Below are 20,082 nucleotides of genomic sequence, written 5' to 3'. Positions count from 1 at the left end.
AATAACATGGTAGCTAAATACATAGATAAAACATTGAGAGAGAAACATCACGTAAGGATAACAAGAGGCCCATGGGCCTTAACGGTCATCTGACAAACACTTACAGCAGGGACACCCCCCCTCAATCCAGCATCATTACCATAAATTATTTATATGCAGCCAGTTATGTTTCGGATCAAATCTGGTTTTTATCCATTTTGGCTTAAAGGAGGAGCAGCATCTTAGAGCAAAATTTCCCATTTTTGGGACATGCCCCTCTGTCCCAATAGGTGGGACAGGCCTCATTTATATCAATTAGGGATTTCCTCTCCTCAATGATGTTTCATACTAAATATTGTTGTAATCAATTAAGGTATTACAAGAGGAGTAGCATTTTAAAGCAATATTTAACCTTAGTGATCCTTTTGGGCGCCCCATCCTTCTTTCCCCAGGGCTCAGACCTGTCTCATTTATATAAATTATGATTGCTGTTCCCTTAAGATGTTTCAAACCAAATTTGGTTGTAATCAATAAAGGCATTAAGAAGGAGTACGATTTTAAAACAAGTTTTGCTAAGTTCTCCTTTTGGGGCCTCGCCCCTCTGTCCCCAGTGGCCACACAAGCCTCATTTATACAAATTGTGATAACCGTCCCCTTATAATGTTTCAAACCAAATTTGGATGTAATCCAACTAAGGGTTAAAGAGGAGTAGGGTTTTAAAGCAATTATTCACCAAAGTTCCCCCTTCGGGGCCCTTCCACTGTGGCCAAAGGGATCAGACCTGCCTCATTTATATAAAATATGATTGCCCTCCCCAAATGATATTTCACACCAAATTTAGTTGTAATCCACCGAAGGGTTAAGGAGAAGTAGGATTTAAAGCAAAAAATCACCAAAGTTTCCCTTTTTGGGCCTTGCCCCTCTGACCCTAGGGTTCATACCAGCCTCATTCATATAAAATATAATGCCCTCCTCCAATGATGTTTCACACCAAATTTGGTTGCCATCCACCCAAAGGTTAAGACGGAGTAGGGTTTTAAAGCAAAAATTCACCAAAGTTTCCCTTTTTGGAGCCCCGCCCCTCTGGCCCTAGGGTTCATACCAGCCTCATTCATATAAAATATGATCGCCCTCCTCCAATGATGTTTCACACCAAATTGGTTGTAATTCACCCAAGGGTTAAGATGGAGTAGGGTTTCTAAGCAAGAATTCACCAAAGTTTCCCTTGTTGGGGCCCCGCCCCTCTGGCCCCAGGGGTCAGACCAGCCTCATTTATATAATATATAATACTTTGAGGTATCCGATCATTGGAGGTAATCGAGTTATGTTTTTTTTATAGATTTTAACTCACGGAACTATATTTTTACGTTGGAGTTAGGAAAGGTCTTCCAATCATCAGAGTTCGACATATCAAAGTAAATAAAGGTTGACACGGATAATAAGACCAGGTGTAGCGAAAGAATAAGCGTCTTCTCCTTCAGCGACGACACCCGACATTCAAATCTAGGTCAAATCTGAGTAAGATCATGTCGACCGTAAAACGTTCCCATCGTCTTCATCTACCCACACAAGATATCAAAACAACAACATAATACAATTGTACAATATTTATTACATGGTAGATGAACAGGTTTTACTTTTACTGATAAAACCTTGTCCTGTAAATCTGTAACTGTTTGGAAGACAGCGTATACATATGTTTCAAGTTTAAAAAAAAAAGATGAAATCTTGTTTGAAAATATAAAAGTAACAAAATAACCATATATTCTAATAGAAACAAGAAACATGGTTTAACATTAATGAAGGTGTATGCTACAAACACGAATTTCATGTCATCAAACTGATCAAATGACCCTAAATGTTGTCGGAACTTCTTTGGTAGGAAGAAGTAAAACACATTTGTCTTTGCCCTCGATAAGACTTCGTCAATGTAAAGAAGGACAACTCTTTGTAATAAGTTTGACCAGTTGCCTCCCCTCCTGGTGATGAAAGAAACAGTTTGAAAACTGATGATGGTCCGCGTTCTACGAATCTAACAGGAATAAGAATATGGTCCACGTGACTACAAAGTAACAGAACATATATTGTAAATCAGAGTATATACTATATGACCACGAAACTAAAAAAATCATAAAATACACTTTAGAACGAATATTAACTTTTTGACTTTTTCTATAAATAAATCCTTTTAATAAAAACGAAAATAAAGTAAAAAAAAAAATAATATGCACCTTGAATGAAAACATCGTCATAAAGGGCAGTAAGAGTTAAAGACATTATATATATATCTGGGCAGTATGTCAAACTGACTGTCCGAAGTCATTTGTCACTATAATGTGTAATAGTGAATTACATGTAGATTACTTGCTTATAGGTACCATTTCTCTCCGCTAAGCGGCACTCTCTGATTATATTTTGTATTTCCGAAGTGAATGTAACAGTGGGAATATAAAACTAAAGTAACAATGTAGTATACCTACTAGGAGGCCACAATACATTTCTCTGGTTTTTATCACGTACAGAAAATTATCACCAAATTATGATCAAAGTATAATTTATAAAACGTATTAAGGAATGTTTTGATCACGGCAGGTTGAGAAAGGTCAATATTAAACAAGTGGTGTTTTTTCCCGATTGACCATGTCGTTTAAAGACAAAATTGTTCATATCATTCTACTCCGTCTACGGAGTCTCGTCTCAACAAAATATCGCACAATACAATGGTAACACGTCAGCCATTCAGATTCAAGTCTTTGATTTCCTTGATCTGCTACTTGAAGGCGCTTCCGACAAAGGGGTATCGTACATCTGGGTCGCCATACATCATTGTCTCATGAAAAACCTCTTCATCACCACCGTCCCAGCACTCACTGTCTGTTTAGTAGAAAAATAATATTCACAGTTTTAAAACAGATAAAATCACCAGATTCTAGTTTGAATACAAAAGCTTACGATAAACGATATCGAAGTACATGTATGTCTCGTGAATTTTAGCAGAAGAAAGGTCAAAGTTAACATTTTGAAGCGAACGCATTTGTAAGAAACTACTAACTAATAAGTGCACGCGCTGTTGAAAAAGAATAAAATGCAGATTTCATCAAATCACGTGTGGTTTGGCATATATATTTTTATTAATCTTAAATATTAACACGTGACCTTGACCTACCATAATCATCTCATCCTTGCCGTCAGACTGTTTGCTGATTTCTCGGATGACCTTTGTAGCTTTGGCCTTGGAGTTTCCTTTCGGCGTGGAGTTGGTTATCAGTCTACCATATTCAAATGTCACTATAGCCTGTAATGGTGGATATGTCATTATTGCACAATATTTACATTCAGTATGCTTGAAAGCATTGACGAAAATTGTATTCATTTTTCATAACAACATTGGCCTCATCACAGTGTGTAGTAATGCCGGGAACCGTGCTACCGCAGGTAGTATTCTCCGCCGTCGGATTTTTTTTTCTCCTGTTCTTTTAAATGAACACGATCCATGTTATATTTACATAAATCCAATGTTGTCACGGTCTCCTAAATGTTTACGGCATCAAAATAACCCAACGCGATTCATGGAATATGTCCAGAAGCCTATGTTGTTATGACCTCATGGAAGTTAAAAAAAAAAAAATTCATTCCTTAATTGAATCAGAAACCAACATTACAGTGTCAGTAGTAAGACAATAGATGAATTGGTAAATGTATCTATGATATTGATATCTTAAATATATTTAAGGACAGGTTATATCATATTTGAGGTCGAAATCGATCCTCGATATTCCACGGGTTACGTTCACTTTCGCTCGCTACGACCCTGGACTATGTCATGGCAAACACGAAGGCTCAGTAGCCAGTTAGGCTTAACACAAGAAGACTTGTTTGATCTTGTGATCTCGAGCTTCCATTACCGTTAAATTGACTAGTTTGAACTTCAATGTCACCCCCGTCATCTCCAAAAGAAATGCATCAGCTCTGCTATTTGTCAGGATATTTCCTGATACCAATCGAATAGCTAGTCGTGTGCATTCGATTTTGCCGTTAAATATCTCAGGGGTATCGAGAGCGAAAGTGACCGTCGTTTCGTTTCAACATACAACTTTTCTATCGTACCGTTACAACATTGTCAAACGGGTCAGAGTCCTCGAACTCCGTATTGAGGTTACATGATTTGTGTGTAGACTTTTGGGCCCACTGGTTGTTAAGTGGATCTTGTCCCCTTCCACGGATATTTCCATAGTCGAACTAGCCGTCGCCGCAAGCTTCCGGACAACGAAATTGAATCCTGAAACAATCAAACTATCATAAAGTATCTGGACAGGGACATGTGAAAGATTTCCGGCCCTAATTCTGCTGATGGCCTCTGACTATATATGTACTACGTAATTATTAACACTTAACCGCGATTTATTAGGGTGCTTATATACTTACAGAATCATGCCACCTTCTTTTGCCATATTAGGTAGAATGTAACAAAATAATAAATCACCATCTTGTCCGGGGTTAGACTTTAAAAAAAATGCTGAGTAGTCTCTGAAATATTACCCGGTTCAGGCTATTGCAAACCTCAAATTCCTATCCCCAACGAGGCGGTTTACGTTTCTCAGGAAGCTTGCATCATGGTTCGTCCTGTTTTGCCGTGGTTGTTGGGCAAGCCAACTGCAACATCTAATAACCTCCTATCCCTATCAGTGCTGGTTTGCATTCTCCAGGAAACTGAGGTCACAGAACTCCCTGTGTTCTTATAGTTGGAATCTTTATCTATAGATTAGCACGCAATTGGGACATTTCTTTTAACGGATTTGACCTTATGAAAGTATAAACATTGGATGTCTTTTCACCTTTAAATGCAAATGAGGGGGGGGGGGGGGGGGACATTTCAGTCATCAAAAATGTCCTCATTAGACACTATTAAGAACCTTGAACGTGGCAAGAAGACTGTTTTTAGGAAAAATAACTCAACTCGTTTTAGGTAAACATGCACATTTCTGGAAAACAAACCCTCCACAATCTAATTGTCTCAAAAAAAATCTTCTTACTATGTTGAGATACAAAAAAAAAGTACTTTGTTAGTATATGATAATATTATTTTATCAATTGAAATACCTCTCTATAAGTCATATTTGTGTTAAAATTCACAATCGACATTTGCATTTCAAGGTCAAAACAGAACCAATGTTTCTGCTATCAATAGAGTACAATCCGGTCAAATGAATGCCCTGTATACTTGCTATATAAACTTGTGAACATAGCATGTTTTTTTGTGTAATACTGGTGACTGCTTATGTTCTCTTGATACATGCATTTTTAATGATATGCCGAAATTTACAAACTTAACCAATTACATGTCAACAGAAAGGCCCATGGTTAGCCATAATACACACTGTTAATTGATCAAGTATTTATGTTAATTGCACTAGAATAGTGGTCTATAGCCTTGTGAAAGTATAATTGATATGCTATTTATATGACCGATTCATAGCGAACATAACGTAGACGAAGAATCGGTCGATTTTGTATTGAAATAGCGTATAATTAACACCTGAATGTGCATCGTCTTACTGGTCATTTGCCTGATGAAGGTGACGGGATATGGAAACCGGAAGGTCACGCTTAAAATACAAGTTACAATATAACAGTCTATTCTTATACTTACCAACCTTTGTTTGTTTGTTGTTGTTTTTGTTTTGTGAAAAAAAATCAGTGGTAGTTTAAATTGATAGATGTTATCTAGAACCTTTATCTGTGAGAATTTTAGTAGTCTCTCAAATGTTAGAAACTATACCTCATTTTGAAATCGAAATTGACAATCGAATATATATTTAAAATGTCCTCAGCTCATTGTAAACCATGTGTATCTGTCGAACTGTGTATTGTAAATTATATGGACTTAGATCAGGATTCGATCTCAATATTAACCTTACATCCAATCCCATTCATCGGAGGGGAGAATACCAATACTATATACACACGCGTGGCGTCCTATTTTCTGACACCAAAGCTGCACGGATAAACCATGTGTATCTGTCGAACTGTGTATTGTAAATTATATGGACTTAGATCAGGATTCGATCTCAATATTAACCTTACATCCAATCTCATTCATCGGAAGGGAGAATACCAATAATATACACACACACGTGGCGTCCTATTTTCTGACACCAAAGCTGCATGGAATAAAGCTACTCAAGCATGATGTGTATTCTAATACACAGGAGCAATCGGAAAGTTCACCACTGTAGGTCAATATTGAGGACAATTTGTGGTTCTGAACGATCAGTATATATATTTACAAATTCTGAACAGTAATGAAAAGATAAATCTCTACACGAAATTATGAACAGTAATGAAGATAAATCCCTACACGAAAATGTGATAGAGATTAGCGTTCACATAAATACCTATAGAACATGCTAACAGCTTATGTCAGATAAGTTATGATACAACCTCAGGTATATACAACCAACATATTCCTCCCATGGTATCTATGTGATACAATATATCCATACCTACGTTCATACATCATACCTAAGAATTTCAGATAATCGTCCAGTCCTTCACTCTTCGTAAGCTTCCATTTTCCAACAAATGTCTGTTTAATCGTCTCTAGATCAGCAACTACGTCCGAGGCGTCAGCCATACTTTCTTCCTATATACCTGAATACGAAATCGAATTTGTGCCGTAGGCTGTTGTATGATGTTTCTATTTATAGTGTCCACGCGAGTCCAGTTACAATGATGTGTCTATGTATCTAGTAACCTTTCGTTCCAGTTCCAGTTCAGAAGATTGGAGCGGACACAAAGAAGCTACACGAATGCTATGTCTGTTAAATGATATTTAGTGTTGAAAAGGGTAGCATACAAGGGTAGTGAATGAAAACGTTTACAGAAAGTGTATAGAAAAGCTCTGTTTTCTTAAAATAGATGTACATGTAGATTCTCAGGTAATAGAGAGGTTTTAGTTCGTCATAAGAAAAGTACACGATGTATGAGCAATGCTGAAACGTAATTATCTTCATATGGAGGGTGACATGTAAAACGATCCAAAATCATTTTAAAGAAAATTCTAAGCTGAAGACTCAGAACGTTTGATGTTTATCCTTAAATTGGTTTTACGAACATTTCAAAGATATTTTTAATGTTTCAGTTTTTCTTCCCCTGGAAATACAGAGCATGTAACAGATAACGAATGTATCTACTCTGAGCTTGATAACGATTTCAGTCTCGATGAGTTGTTAACTTCAATTAAGTAATTATCTAGGAGTAAGTTGTCGGGATTAGATGGGGTACTTAATGAATATTTTATAAAATACAGTGAAATGTTTGAAAAATTTCTATTAAAATCATTCAACGCCATATTTCATGAAGGATATTTTCCGAAAGTTAGGTTGAAAGGAGTTATCATTCCTTTGCACAAGAAAGGTGATAACATGATGTTAATTTTTATAGGGGCATTGCATTATTAAGTCATATAGCTAGGTTGCTAACCTCCCTTCTGAATAAACGTCTGCTTAAATGGAGTAAGAGCGATGGTGTTGTGTATGACGCTCAGTTTAACTTTAAGCCGGAAAGCAGTACCCGAGACGCAATTTTTGTTTTAATAGTTTGATCTTTTCAAAGCAACAAAAGACTTTACTGTGTATTTGTCGACTATAGAACAGCGTTTGATAGTATATCGCAAGATACGTTATGGTCTAAACTATGGAAATCATGTGTAAGGGGACGTTTGCTGAATGTTATTACGTCTTTATATGAAAGTGTCAAGTCTTGTGTAAGACTGCATGGTAAATTGTCCCCTATGTTCGGCTTACAGGTCGTTTTATTCCAAGGGGAATCTTTGTCGCCGATTTTGTTCTCTTTATTTGTCAATGACATGGGATCAGAATAATTTGAATATAATTGCCAAAGTTATCATATTCAACAAATTAATACATACATGTTCTTAATTGTGTATGCAGATGATACTATGTTATTTTCTGAAGATAATTTTGACCTCCAAAATATGCTTGACTTTTTAAGAGGTATTCGGAGCGTTGGAATTTGACTGTAAATGTAGATAAAATGAAAATAGTGATTTTAGAAAAAAATAAGCGACTGTTATCAAATGAACAGTGGAGATGTGGAGGAAAAGTTAAAAAGGTGGTAGATAAGTCGTGTTAGTTATGTTTGGTTTTTAATTATAACGGGAACTTTACAGTGGCACAGAGTAACAAGGCAGAGAGGTTTATTATCTCCTCAATCGTAAGGTAAAGAAGTTTATATTAAATGAAAATACTAAATTATTATATTTGATACTTACATATCATGCATTTTAAATTATGGTTGTGAGGTCTTGAACTTCAACAACGCGTCACATATTGAGAAGCTACATTTGTCGTTTTTGATATATGTTTTGGGTGCGAAAAAAACGTTCATACTTCTACGTTTTTTTTTTGAACTTGGTCGTTTTCCATATTATGTACAACGTAAAGTTTCTATTGTTAAATACTGGTTAAAATGGTTGAAGACCGATAATTGAATATTAAGGGCCTGTTATAATGAATTAGTAGAACTGCTAAAAACCCCGAATTGTAACTGCATTTTTCATTTGAAACATGATTTTGTGTTCATCGGGATTCGGTGATGTATGGTTGGCACAGCATATGTTCAATAGAAAATATTTTTGTTGCTTTATAAACAACGGATACATGACATTTTTATGCAAGAATTGAGAAATAATATGGAAAACTCTTCAAGGTGTATTATATATAAACATATTGTTGACCAGTTTGTTACACAGGTCTTTCTAAGCAAGCCACTGACATTGAATATAAAACAAATATCAGCTAAATATAGGTTGAGTGCACATACAATAGTATCCCTAGGTCTGAAAAGCTATGTACTCTTTGTGAAAGAAATAGAATTGAAGATGAAACTCATTTTCAAAATTACGGAACTGTTCTCTAACAACATTATTAAAACTTTAAGAAATTTTGGAAGATATACAATTCATGCTACGGCTAAGAGAGGGTTACTTTTACATAGATTTTGTTCATATTTATCATCTTTATAACGTTATGTATTGTTTGGTTTGTTGTTTACAAGTTCAGGATGCTTGTGAATAGCTGATGTAGCTCAAGATAAAATACGAACAGTTTCTTTGGTATCTTTGATCATAAATATTAAGAGGACATATTTTCCGCTATACTTTCCAAAACCATCTTTTTATATGTTACTCATTGTTTGTTTGTATACTATTGTTTTTTGTTTGTTTTTTCCACGATGACGTCATATTGTTATGACGCATTGAGCTGTATTTTAATTATGTTTTGAATTATGCTGGCTGTGTTCTCCACCATCTTGTATAATGAAATATGTTATAATATGTATGTATATTCTAATCCCATATGCTGATGCACACGGAATAAATAAAAATTGTAAATTGTAATACATAATATATAGGACAAGTAAAACAAATTTTGCATGACAAATTTCATTTAAGCTTTTTACACAGCAATTTTATGACATATCACCAAAATATCGTCTTTCTGGGCGAAATAACTATTAATCTGTCACCAAAATGGTCTCCATATCATAAACATGTACAACTTGCTTCTGACAACAGTTCGCTTACATCAATATTCTACTTGTTTATGTTATGTGAATCTAACCTATCAATTCGATTTCACGCTATTACACTGCTTTATACATTCAAAAGAAACATCTATATATTATAATAAAACAAATAAATTTAAGTTACCCAAATTCAAGAAAGATAAACCAAAACGATCCAGGGAACTGCGAATTATTCTGATATAAATCCTTGGAACGTTTATATATCCGTTCCATTTAGAATGTCAGCAGACTCATGGGCCAAAACTTTTATCTAACTACAAAGACTCTTGCAGCAGAGAGAATGATAACTTTCATATTCACACCACATTAGTAAAATCTCACTAAGAATCTATTTTCCATTAATGTGCTTCTGGTCAGCTGTGGGTAACTATCTGTCAGTGTAGTCATCAAAACCTATTCCAAGACAAATTTGACCTAAATTTTTACCTTTTTTACACCTAAAAAACGAAATGTTTATACGTACATAAAGTCAAATCTGGTCAAACATCGTGTGCTATAGACACTTGTGAGCATACCAGCATGGCTAGTTTTCAGATTTGATTATTTTTGTGACTTGGAATTATTCCATGCTACATCTTATCATAAAATCTTCACATTCAGTATGCTTGAAAGCATTGGTAAAAATGATGTCGAGGACCGCGTTACAACGGGTAGTACTCTCCGCCGTCTTATTTCTTCTTTTTCCTCGTATTTGTTAGATAAACGCGATGCATGTAATATTTACATTAATCCAATGTTGTTATAGTCTTCTAATGCGATTGATGCAATGTGTCCAGAAGCAAATGTTGTTATGACCTGATGAATGTTGAAAAAATAATTCCATTCCTTAAGTAACTTTATAGAAGGAACTGTAAGCATCCACAACAAATTATTATTGAAACATGTTGGTATATTCCATGACCATTTTCGTACGGTATATACTTATTCGTGTTTGGAATTCAACATTATTTTCCTATATAGACGACCCGTAAGGACAGGTTGCGTTATGAAAGTCAAAGTTTACGCATGACGCACGGCGGAAATGGGACAACGATGGACGAAACACGACAGGTAAATGACCTTAAAACAATAAAAGTAAATTCAATTGATTGCAAACACTTTCTTATAAAAAGCAGAAAAAAACACTCCCACAACACAGCATACCGTATTGATTTTTTTAATCACTTAAACTGGATTAGTACCGTTTATTTCCGACAGGCAGTGCTCTTTGATACCCATTTAAATTTTAGAAGCGTTAGCATGTGAAGAGGGGAACAAACTTGCAACACTGTGTCCAGTTCAGGTCTTTTGAGATATCCTCGGCTATGTCGCATATGTCGAGTTGATTCAACAATGATCTGGTTACATGGTACAACAAAGCTTGTAGCATTTTGATGAAAGTTCAGCACCAACCAGATATATCAGATCGCAACAAAATGGGATTCAGGTATGTGGAGCGGTTTTAATCATTAAGCCGGGCATGAACCAAACATTCTAATGCAATCTCTACATACTACTACCACGTACTCAACATCCGTCTACGAGATGTGTACATATATTTATACAATAGGCGGTATTTCTTCTGATAACTTCACTAGTTCCTAGACGCCCTTTAAGACTTTTACATTTCGCTACCGGTACCGTTATCCAAAAGGGAATAATCACATCTGTACATCAAAATCATGGTTGTTTATCAAAATACCTCTTCATCACCAATGCCTCAGCGTTCACTGTCTGTGTAACAGAAAATAGATCGCCAATGTCACAACAGTATCAACACAATGTTAATGTTTGCCTTAGATATTTACTATAAAATGGATAGACCTGGATCATAGCAAACGAAAACCAAATGCTTACATTTAAGGAAATTATCACTGTGCATAACTAGACATCAAATTATAATACAAGTACCAGTGTTGGTTAGAATAAGAATTAACATGATTTTCAATACAATTTAAATAAAGCAATAAAGATATAATATATGTATATAATATTGAGAGGTCCTTTCTATTAATTGATTTAATATTGAGTGACCTTGACCTACCATAACCATCTCAACCTTCCCTGCAGCCCCCACACAGATTTCCCTGGTGACTTTAGTTTTCTTCGCCTTGGAGTTTCCTCTTGGTTTGGAGTTGTTAACCAACATGCCGCCCTCAAAAGTCACTATAGCCTGTGTAGAAACGAATCAGCATTTCCGTCAATAGAAGCAATAGAAGAAGTTTAACTCGACCTGATATGATTTAGTTTTTCATATCTTCATTTAATACGTACTTTAATCAAATTGCGGTTTAGTAATAAATTGTTTTGATATAATGGTTATTTTAGTATTTACTAACCATGAACGGTTTCATAAACGAAATGATTTGAAAGCTCCAAACCACAAAAAGAAGTACTCACCAACGTTGTACGTTATACAGTAACACGGATGAATGATTCAGTAATAGATTCTCATTAGTAATAAATACTGTCTTTTAACAATTTCGATTTGAAATAATGTGACATAAGACCAGAATTTCAACTTCAAACCTACATTTACTAAAAGCTTGAGATGAATGTACATGTATGTGAACAAATCACATATTTACAAAGTAAGACGCGGTTCTACTATTCGATGTTGATGTTGAGAGACTAAGGGACTAACAACGAAAGTTTGTACCAACGAAATAATTTGAAAGCTCCAAACCAGTAAAGAAAATACACATTAACATTTTATCTTATACCATAACACGAGGGAATTTCAATGGAAACTTTCCGGCAATGTTCAGACTCATCTCTTTTGATTTCCGAAGTTCTTCAGTTCCCCGAGATATCATGATTGATTGGTTAAGAATCTAGAATAAAAATGACAACATCGATCTCGGTGTCTGATGTAAAAAAAAAAAAAAACTCTATCTCTTGTTTGCAAACAGTAATTAGATTTTATCCCAAGATATTATTTCATATATTACCAATGTCATTGGCCTTCAAATCTAAAAATGACACCAGCAAAGCAATTTCGTGAGGAAGTTATTGTATGGAATGATAAGTTTGCCCACCGTAATATCGTTTCCTACGGGATCCTTTAACTCCCATTCTGTGTTAAGACTGAAGACTTCGGTAGAGGTCTTGGGTCCATGAGTAATAAAGCAGATCTTGTCTTCTTCTACAGAAATCTCCACGGTACAACTAGCTGCCGCGGCCAACTTCCTGAATACGAAGTTTAATCCTGGAATAAATCGGACAATGGTATAAAAACGGATCGCTGAGATTTCAAACGTGATGAAAATCGACGATTGCATTACACCTGTTTGGTGTTTTATGATGTAGCTCATCAACGTCTGGAGATACGGGATACGACATGTAACTGTCTGATTATATAAACTGGTATGAATGTAACCCCATGAACATGCATACCCCAGACTTGGATAATAATTCTATAAAAGCCATCCCAGTTTATAATGGACATAATAGTATATCAACAATTTTGAAATGTTCCTGCCCTGACCTACCTATACTTGTGTAAACAAACTATGATCCGATTATATTACTGTTTATCATTACTGTTTAAGAGACACAAAATTACTATATAAGTAAGAATAGACAAAAAAATTCCAATGGGTCCCTATCTATCATGTGCTAATATCTGACCATACATAGTGGTCGGATATTGTTATTAATATGGACATAGATCGGAGTCAGAGGGTAGAATACCCACAGTATATTTCTATGGTCCTATTTTGACACCATCACGGCTACTGAAGCCTGACGTGTATTGCATAGCGTGAATCCCAGAGTACACCGAGAGGTCAATATAGAGGACTTGTCTTGACGATCAGTAAAATATCATTGAAGAATAAGAAAATGCGAACCTATCACAGATAGCATTAGCGTTCACAGATACGTATAGAGTGTGCATGTAGTTAAAACAACCGACCGATTACTCTCATGGCAACTATAGGATGAGATATCTCAAACCAATATGTATACATCATACCTAAGAATTTCAGATATTCGTCCAGTCCTTCACTTTTTGTAAGCTTCCATTTTCCAACAAATTTCTGCTTAATCGTCTCTAGATCTGCAGCTACGTCCGAGGCGCTTGCCATCTTTTTATTCCTATAGAAGTGTCTACCTTACGAAATTGAATGAGAGCCGTGGGTAAACGAGCATGTCGTCCGACGTTTACAGTTACATCTATTTTAGTTTCCTCACAAGTCATGTAATTGTGTTGTATATTACCTGTCGTTCCAGTTCGAGTTCAGGAGAAGTGTCAGATTGTGAAATGCCTGCATGAGACACAAAGAAGGGTTTTATATGTACAGTGTAGGTATAATGATAGAGGTTTTAAGACGGCATTTCAATTAAGCATTGAACTGTTAAAAGCAGTCGAAATGACTCGGGATGACAGATCAATAAATTACCGTCTGTTTGGACGACAGGGCCATACCGTACATATCGGGTAATATTTCGATACTTCCATTTAGATTTTACTCTTTTTGCGTAATATATCGACGTGTACCTATCGCTATTACTCAATACATCCATGCACATTTTTATACAGGTGTTAAGGTTTTCCTATGAGATAGTGGTCCAGTGGCTTAGGGAACACTTTAAAGCTTCCATTCTCATTTTACCTTTTTTATTTATTTATTAATTTAGCTGAAATAATAATCCTGCGAACAAAAACACTGCCGTCAGCAAGTAAAATCCAAGGACAACCTAAATTTCCTGAAGAATATTTCTCAGTCTCACCATAACAAAACACAACTTTTAGTTTTAGGACAAACTTATATATTACAACATTGTTTATCTATACATTATCTGTTGAGGAAAACGCCTTTCATCGCGCGTTGACATTTAATTTAGAAATAATGTGCCATTTTCATGGAGGAAGTGGCATCACATGTGAAGAACGTCAAAGAAATGGGAAAACCAGTATTACCTTTGGACATTTAGAATTTTAGTTAAATTTGACAAAATGCGATTAAATAGAAACAAGTGATACGTAACAATTGGTGGCGTTGTAAAATTATATCCCAATAACAGAGAGGTCATTAAATCAATATTTTAGTACGAATCGGATGTCAGCAAGGAAACATACCGAAAAAGAAATTTGAAGCAGATGACACGATTGAAATTAAAGTGTGCCACTCTCAGAGCAGAATTTTCTTTAAGCGTTTACTGTGTTGTTTCTAATAGAAATTAAGCTTAATTAGTTTTGTATATAACCTGAGCAACTGATCAGTCTAAAACCAATAATATAATTGATCAATATGAAGATTCTTCACAACCATTCCATGATGCAGAAAGGGTATTTCAAGGAAACCATTGATTTTAAAGATTTCGATTAATAACAAAAAGTACACACGTCGAATTTCAGAAAATAGGTTTTATTTGTGAATAAAAGAGGAATCAAATAATGTAAGATTAAAACTAACTACTATAATATATGTAAAGCTTACAAAGATTTAAGCCTTTTAGTAATATACCCAATTATTTTAAATAAAATCGTCGTATAAGGAAATGATGACACATCATAGAATTAACACGATAACTTATCTATGAACCCTGTTGACACTATATTATGCAAAATAAAAGTGTAGAATATGACTAAGTGTGCACCCCCTCATCCAGTACTGGTATGACTCGGATAAGCTGTCTGCCGTACTTATTCTAAGCTCCCCTCATTAACTATAGGAGAGCATGGCCCCGTCAACAGTCGGCAATACCACAAGTAAAACTCAATTTTTTTTATAAACAAAACCACTTTACAAGTCAACTTGCAGAATCAACGTGAGTATTCATACAAAATCTTTAAAATAGGGCAAATGGTGATGAAACGAAAACGAAAAACCTTCCAAATAAACAAAAAGTATATTATATTCATAGTTTTGTCCACTGATTTTTAAACTGATATAATTCCTCCCTTTCCAAACTTACCCGTGTCCCAGAAATAGAAAGCCAGACGCTTCAGAATAATTTGAATTATTCAGAGATAAACAATTGGAATGTTAAGTATAAAAATATAACAATAGAAGATCTGTGTTAAATATGTAGATAAACATATAAAAGAGAGAAAATGTTAATTGTCAAAAAACAACTCATAAAATGAGAAACACATCAAAGACAAAATCCGCAAAACATGAAATTAATATGATTCATATTCAAATGTCAATTACCTTCCTCCATACAAAGAATAGTGAATAGTGATAGGAAAAAGAAATTCGGTTGAGTGGAAAGATTTTTTATATATACTGACACAATTCAATAACCGTACTGCACTCTCATTATGCTATGATCTTTGTGTTCATTGTGGAAATTTCCCCACATCACTAGAATTTGATGACCCGACTTTGTGCCGTTTCTCTCAGACAGATGATGCACTGTGATGCCATGTATTTTTGCAAAGCGAATCCTTTCGGCGAGGAGGTCGAATTCGAACTTGCAATAGTACTTCCAGTACACCGGAGGTCACATCGCGTTTCCTTGATAATTCTCATGTGTATAACAATGATAAAGACAACCATGGTTACCAGGTACACTCAGGTGTTTAACAATGATAAAGACAACCATGGTTACCAGGTAAACTCACGTGTATAACAATGATTAAAACAACCATGGTTACCAGGTAAACTCACGTGCATAACAATGATAAAGACGACCATGGTTACCAGGTAAACTCACGTGTATAACAATGATAAAAACAACCATGGTTACCAGGTAAACTCACGTAAATAACAATGATTAAAACAACCATGTTTACGAGATACACTCGGGAGAATAACATTGATAAAGACAACCATGTTTACCAGGTACACAAAGGTGTTTAACAATGATAAAGACAACCATGGTTACTATGTACATTTAGGTGCATAACAACGATAAAGACAACCATGGTTTGCATGTACACTCAGGTGTTTAACAATGATAAGACAACCATGGTTACCAGGTACACCCACGTGTATAACAATGATTAAAACAACCATGGTTACCAGGTAAACTCACGTGTATAACAATGATAAAGACAACCATGGTTACCAGGTAAACTCACGTGTATAACAATGATGAAGACAACCATGGTTACCCGGTAAACTCACGTGTATAACAATGATTAAAACAACCATGTTTACGAGATACACTCAGGAGAATAACATTGATAAAGACAACCATGTTTACCAGGTACAGAAAGGTGTTTAACAATGATAAAGACAACCATGGTTACTAGGTACACTTAGGTGTTTAACAATGTTTAAGACAACCATTGTCGGGTTACCAGGTACACGCAGGAGAATAACATTAACAAAGACAACCATGGTTACCAGGTACACTAAAGTGTATAACAATGATAACGACAACCATTGTCGGGTTGCCATGTACACTGAATGAAGGTTCAGCGGCGTGGAAATATATCAGAGCACCACAGAATGGGATTCAGGCATATGTATAGTTTTAATTGTTGCAGCCCTTTATGTGCCAAAGAAATACCCATCTCAACACGTACTCAGCATCTATCTACATAAACCACCTTAATCAAACTAGTCAGTATGTGTTGTTTTAATGCTATAATTTAGATCCGACATTCAGAATTTTAACAGGTTCGATATCCTTTATTCCTGACATTTTTGCTGCTAATACCCATACAAAAGGGGATATTCACATCTGTATATCATTAATCATGGTTGTTTAACAAAGAACCTCTTCATCACCAATGTCCCAGCATTCACTGTCTGTATAACAAAAATTATTCGCAAATATCAGGCAAGTATCAACAAATTGTTAGTTTTGTTCTCAGATCATTAAATAATGTGTTGATCAAACTATTATCAAATAATGAGATTGAAATGTTTTTGAAATCTGAAATAAATAACAATTTCAACACAACATAATGCTGTTATAAAGCACATATATTTAATGTACTATCAAATATATTTGAGTGACCTTCACTTACCATAATCATCTCATCCTTCCCATCATCCCCTTTGATGATTTCCCTAGTGACTTTTGTCTCCTTCGCCTTGGATTTATTTCTCGGTTTGGAGTTGGTTACTAAGTTACCACCCTCAAAAGTCACTACAGCCTGTGTAGTCAATAGAAATAGACGAGAATGAGATGATAAAATAAACCCAATACGCATACTACTGTTACTGCACTTGCATTGTATCCTCATCTTTCCCATAAACACATCAATCCTAATAATATTATCTTGTTACTACGTCTCATTAACATTGATTTAATATTTTCGTTCGTCTTTTAATACTTTTATTTGAAATAATGTGAAATGAAACATTTATAGAAAACACACAGGTAACCTGACTACAGCTAATAGACGAATGCGTGTTACACTTTTCTATGAAGTAAGATACGGTCCCACTATTCAGGTTTGAAATGAAGAACAGCGTGGTTGAAATCCAATCGGAACATCTCGATTTCATTCTCTCGACATGTTGCGATTGTATTGGAATGCTGGTATTTGCTTGGTTAATAAAACATATCTTTTCTTGTCTCCTCTTTTATATTTTCACGTTTAGCTTCAGCATCACTGACAGGACCTAGATGGAAAACAGCTGTATGATATGTCCCTAACATCATTGACGAGTCCTTAGACAAACAGCTTTACAATGTCCATAACATCACTAACTAGTCTTAGAAGGACAAACAGCTGTATAATGTTCCTAACATTACTGTCACTAGTCTTAAAAGGACAAACAGCTGTATAATATTCCTAACATCACTGATGAGTCCTAGAAGGACAAACAGCTATATGATGTCCCTAACATCACTGAATAGTCTTGGAAGGACAAACAGCTGTATGATGAATTATAATATTCCTTAAACTCATTCTGCAGTAAAAACGACATGCTTACCTTCAATGTTTGGTCCTTAAACAATCAAATAACTTTAGGTCAGAATATACAATGACCTCCAAGGAACCTATTCCCCTTTCACATCGTTCATTATAACGTTCGAGATATGCGTACCGTCATTTCATTGCCTACAGGATCCGTGTCCTCCAATTCCGTGTTGAGATTGAAGACGTCGTTAGAGGTCTTGGGTCCATGGGTGATTAAGCGGATTTTGTCTTCCTCTACAGAAATGTCCACGGTACAACTAGCTGCTGTGGCAACCTTTCTGAACACGAAGTTTAAACCTGGAAATTAATCGGACAACAATATCAAAACGTTAGTGCAACATAAAACGGTTTTCTTTTATCACAACTATTATTTATTGATTCAAGAAGGACGCCATATCTAGCTGTTATAACTAGCCAATGACAATGGACAATCGCAACCAAGCAGTTGGTTATCACGTTTGGTTATAGCTCCTCTTTCGTGTATGTCTTAGAACCAGCAGTTGAACAAAAATCGCATTTAACCGTCCGATGGTATATTTTAAGGTATGCGTCAAACAATGTAAGGACTTTAAAAGGATTGTACTTAAGACACACAAAATATTAACACTTTTCAAAACAAATTTTGAATTAGATCCATTAGAGCTAATATTGATTTGATAATCATCACAAAACACTATATAATCATCACAAAACACTATATAACCATCACAAACCCCTATATTATCATTACCAAACCCTATATAATTATCACAAAACCCTATATAATCATCACAAAACCCCTATATAATCATCACAAAACACTATATTATCATCACCAAACCCTGTATAATCATCACAAAACCCCTATATAATCATCACCAAACCCTATATAATATCACAAAACCCTATATAATTATCACAAAACCCTATATAATCATCACGAAACCCTTTTCTTGTCCTCTATCTACCCGGTGGGGAGTGCTTAGTGTCTTTCTGGAGATTCTGTGTGAAGTATGGCAGAAATTATGTTTCTAACTATGATATCATTTGTGATAAATAGATGCAAAACATGCCCGAAAGATGACCGGCTACAGCTACATTTGTATTGTTATATCCACTAAATATTGGCCAATAAGCAAAATTTCTCCCATTCCGTTTTATGATATTATAGTAATGTGTACTTACACATACAGTGTATAACCACACTAGATACACAGTAACTTGTATAGACCCATATAAGTAAGCAATGCATTGTAAAAGCTTTAAAGAGAAAGAAATGGTTAAAGAAATGTCTTTACATGATATAACGATAGCGTCCTATTTCCTGACATTATGTGACTATGGAGTGTAAATTGAATAGTGGCTACACGTAGGTGGTTGCATATCACAGCAGGTCATGTTTATAAACCAGTATAGCGGACCACGGTGTGTATACAGCAATACACCAGTAAAACGTCGTCGATACCTATATATAACACGGCTCCGATCACGTGTCATATGGTACGACATACAAAACCGAAAGTTGACTGAACTCGGCCAAAATGGTACGCATACTTTCACTGATAACAGCATACCTATAAATTTGAGATATTCGTCCAGTCCCTCACTGTTTCTAAGCTTCCATTTGCCGGAAAACTTCTTTTTGATCGCCTCTAAATCAGCCGATACGTCTGGTGCGTCAGCCATCTTGTATCTACCTAAGC

At 35.4% G+C, this 20,082-nt stretch overlaps 2 protein-coding genes and 1 long non-coding RNA gene across 3 annotated transcripts; all 3 read right to left on the bottom strand.

Moving 5' to 3' along the window:
• Positions 1–1,881: 1,881 nt before the first annotated feature.
• Positions 1,882–6,647, bottom strand: LOC117333102. The gene is made up of 4 exons (XR_004533828.1): positions 6,502–6,647; positions 4,087–4,258; positions 3,146–3,274; positions 1,882–2,853 (listed from the first exon to the last, which is right to left on the bottom strand). It is a non-coding gene; the product is annotated as an uncharacterized LOC117333102 (long non-coding RNA).
• A 4,083-nt stretch (positions 6,648–10,730) lies between these two features.
• LOC117333101 (fatty acid-binding protein, adipocyte-like) lies at positions 10,731–14,400 on the bottom strand. The gene is made up of 4 exons (XM_033892234.1): positions 13,544–14,400; positions 12,606–12,775; positions 11,612–11,740; positions 10,731–11,301 (listed from the first exon to the last, which is right to left on the bottom strand). The coding sequence occupies exons 1-4, from the start codon at positions 13,653–13,655 to the stop codon at positions 11,248–11,250; spliced, it is 465 nt and encodes a 154-aa protein (XP_033748125.1). The 5' UTR covers positions 13,656–14,400; the 3' UTR covers positions 10,731–11,247.
• Positions 14,401–14,920: 520 nt separating this feature from the next.
• LOC117333100 (fatty acid-binding protein, heart-like) lies at positions 14,921–20,075 on the bottom strand. Its single transcript, XM_033892232.1, has 4 exons — positions 19,954–20,075; positions 18,528–18,697; positions 17,498–17,626; positions 14,921–17,276 (listed from the first exon to the last, which is right to left on the bottom strand). Exons 1-4 carry the CDS (start codon positions 20,063–20,065, stop codon positions 17,223–17,225), a joined length of 465 nt encoding a protein of 154 aa, XP_033748123.1. The 5' UTR covers positions 20,066–20,075; the 3' UTR covers positions 14,921–17,222.
• Positions 20,076–20,082: the final 7 nt, after the last annotated feature.

This window comes from Pecten maximus, chromosome 8, assembly GCF_902652985.1.
Source record: "Pecten maximus chromosome 8, xPecMax1.1, whole genome shotgun sequence".
Lineage (NCBI taxonomy): Eukaryota > Metazoa > Mollusca > Bivalvia > Pectinida > Pectinidae > Pecten > Pecten maximus.
Note: the sequence above shows the minus strand (reverse complement) of the source record. Positions and strands in the feature narration are given on the sequence as shown.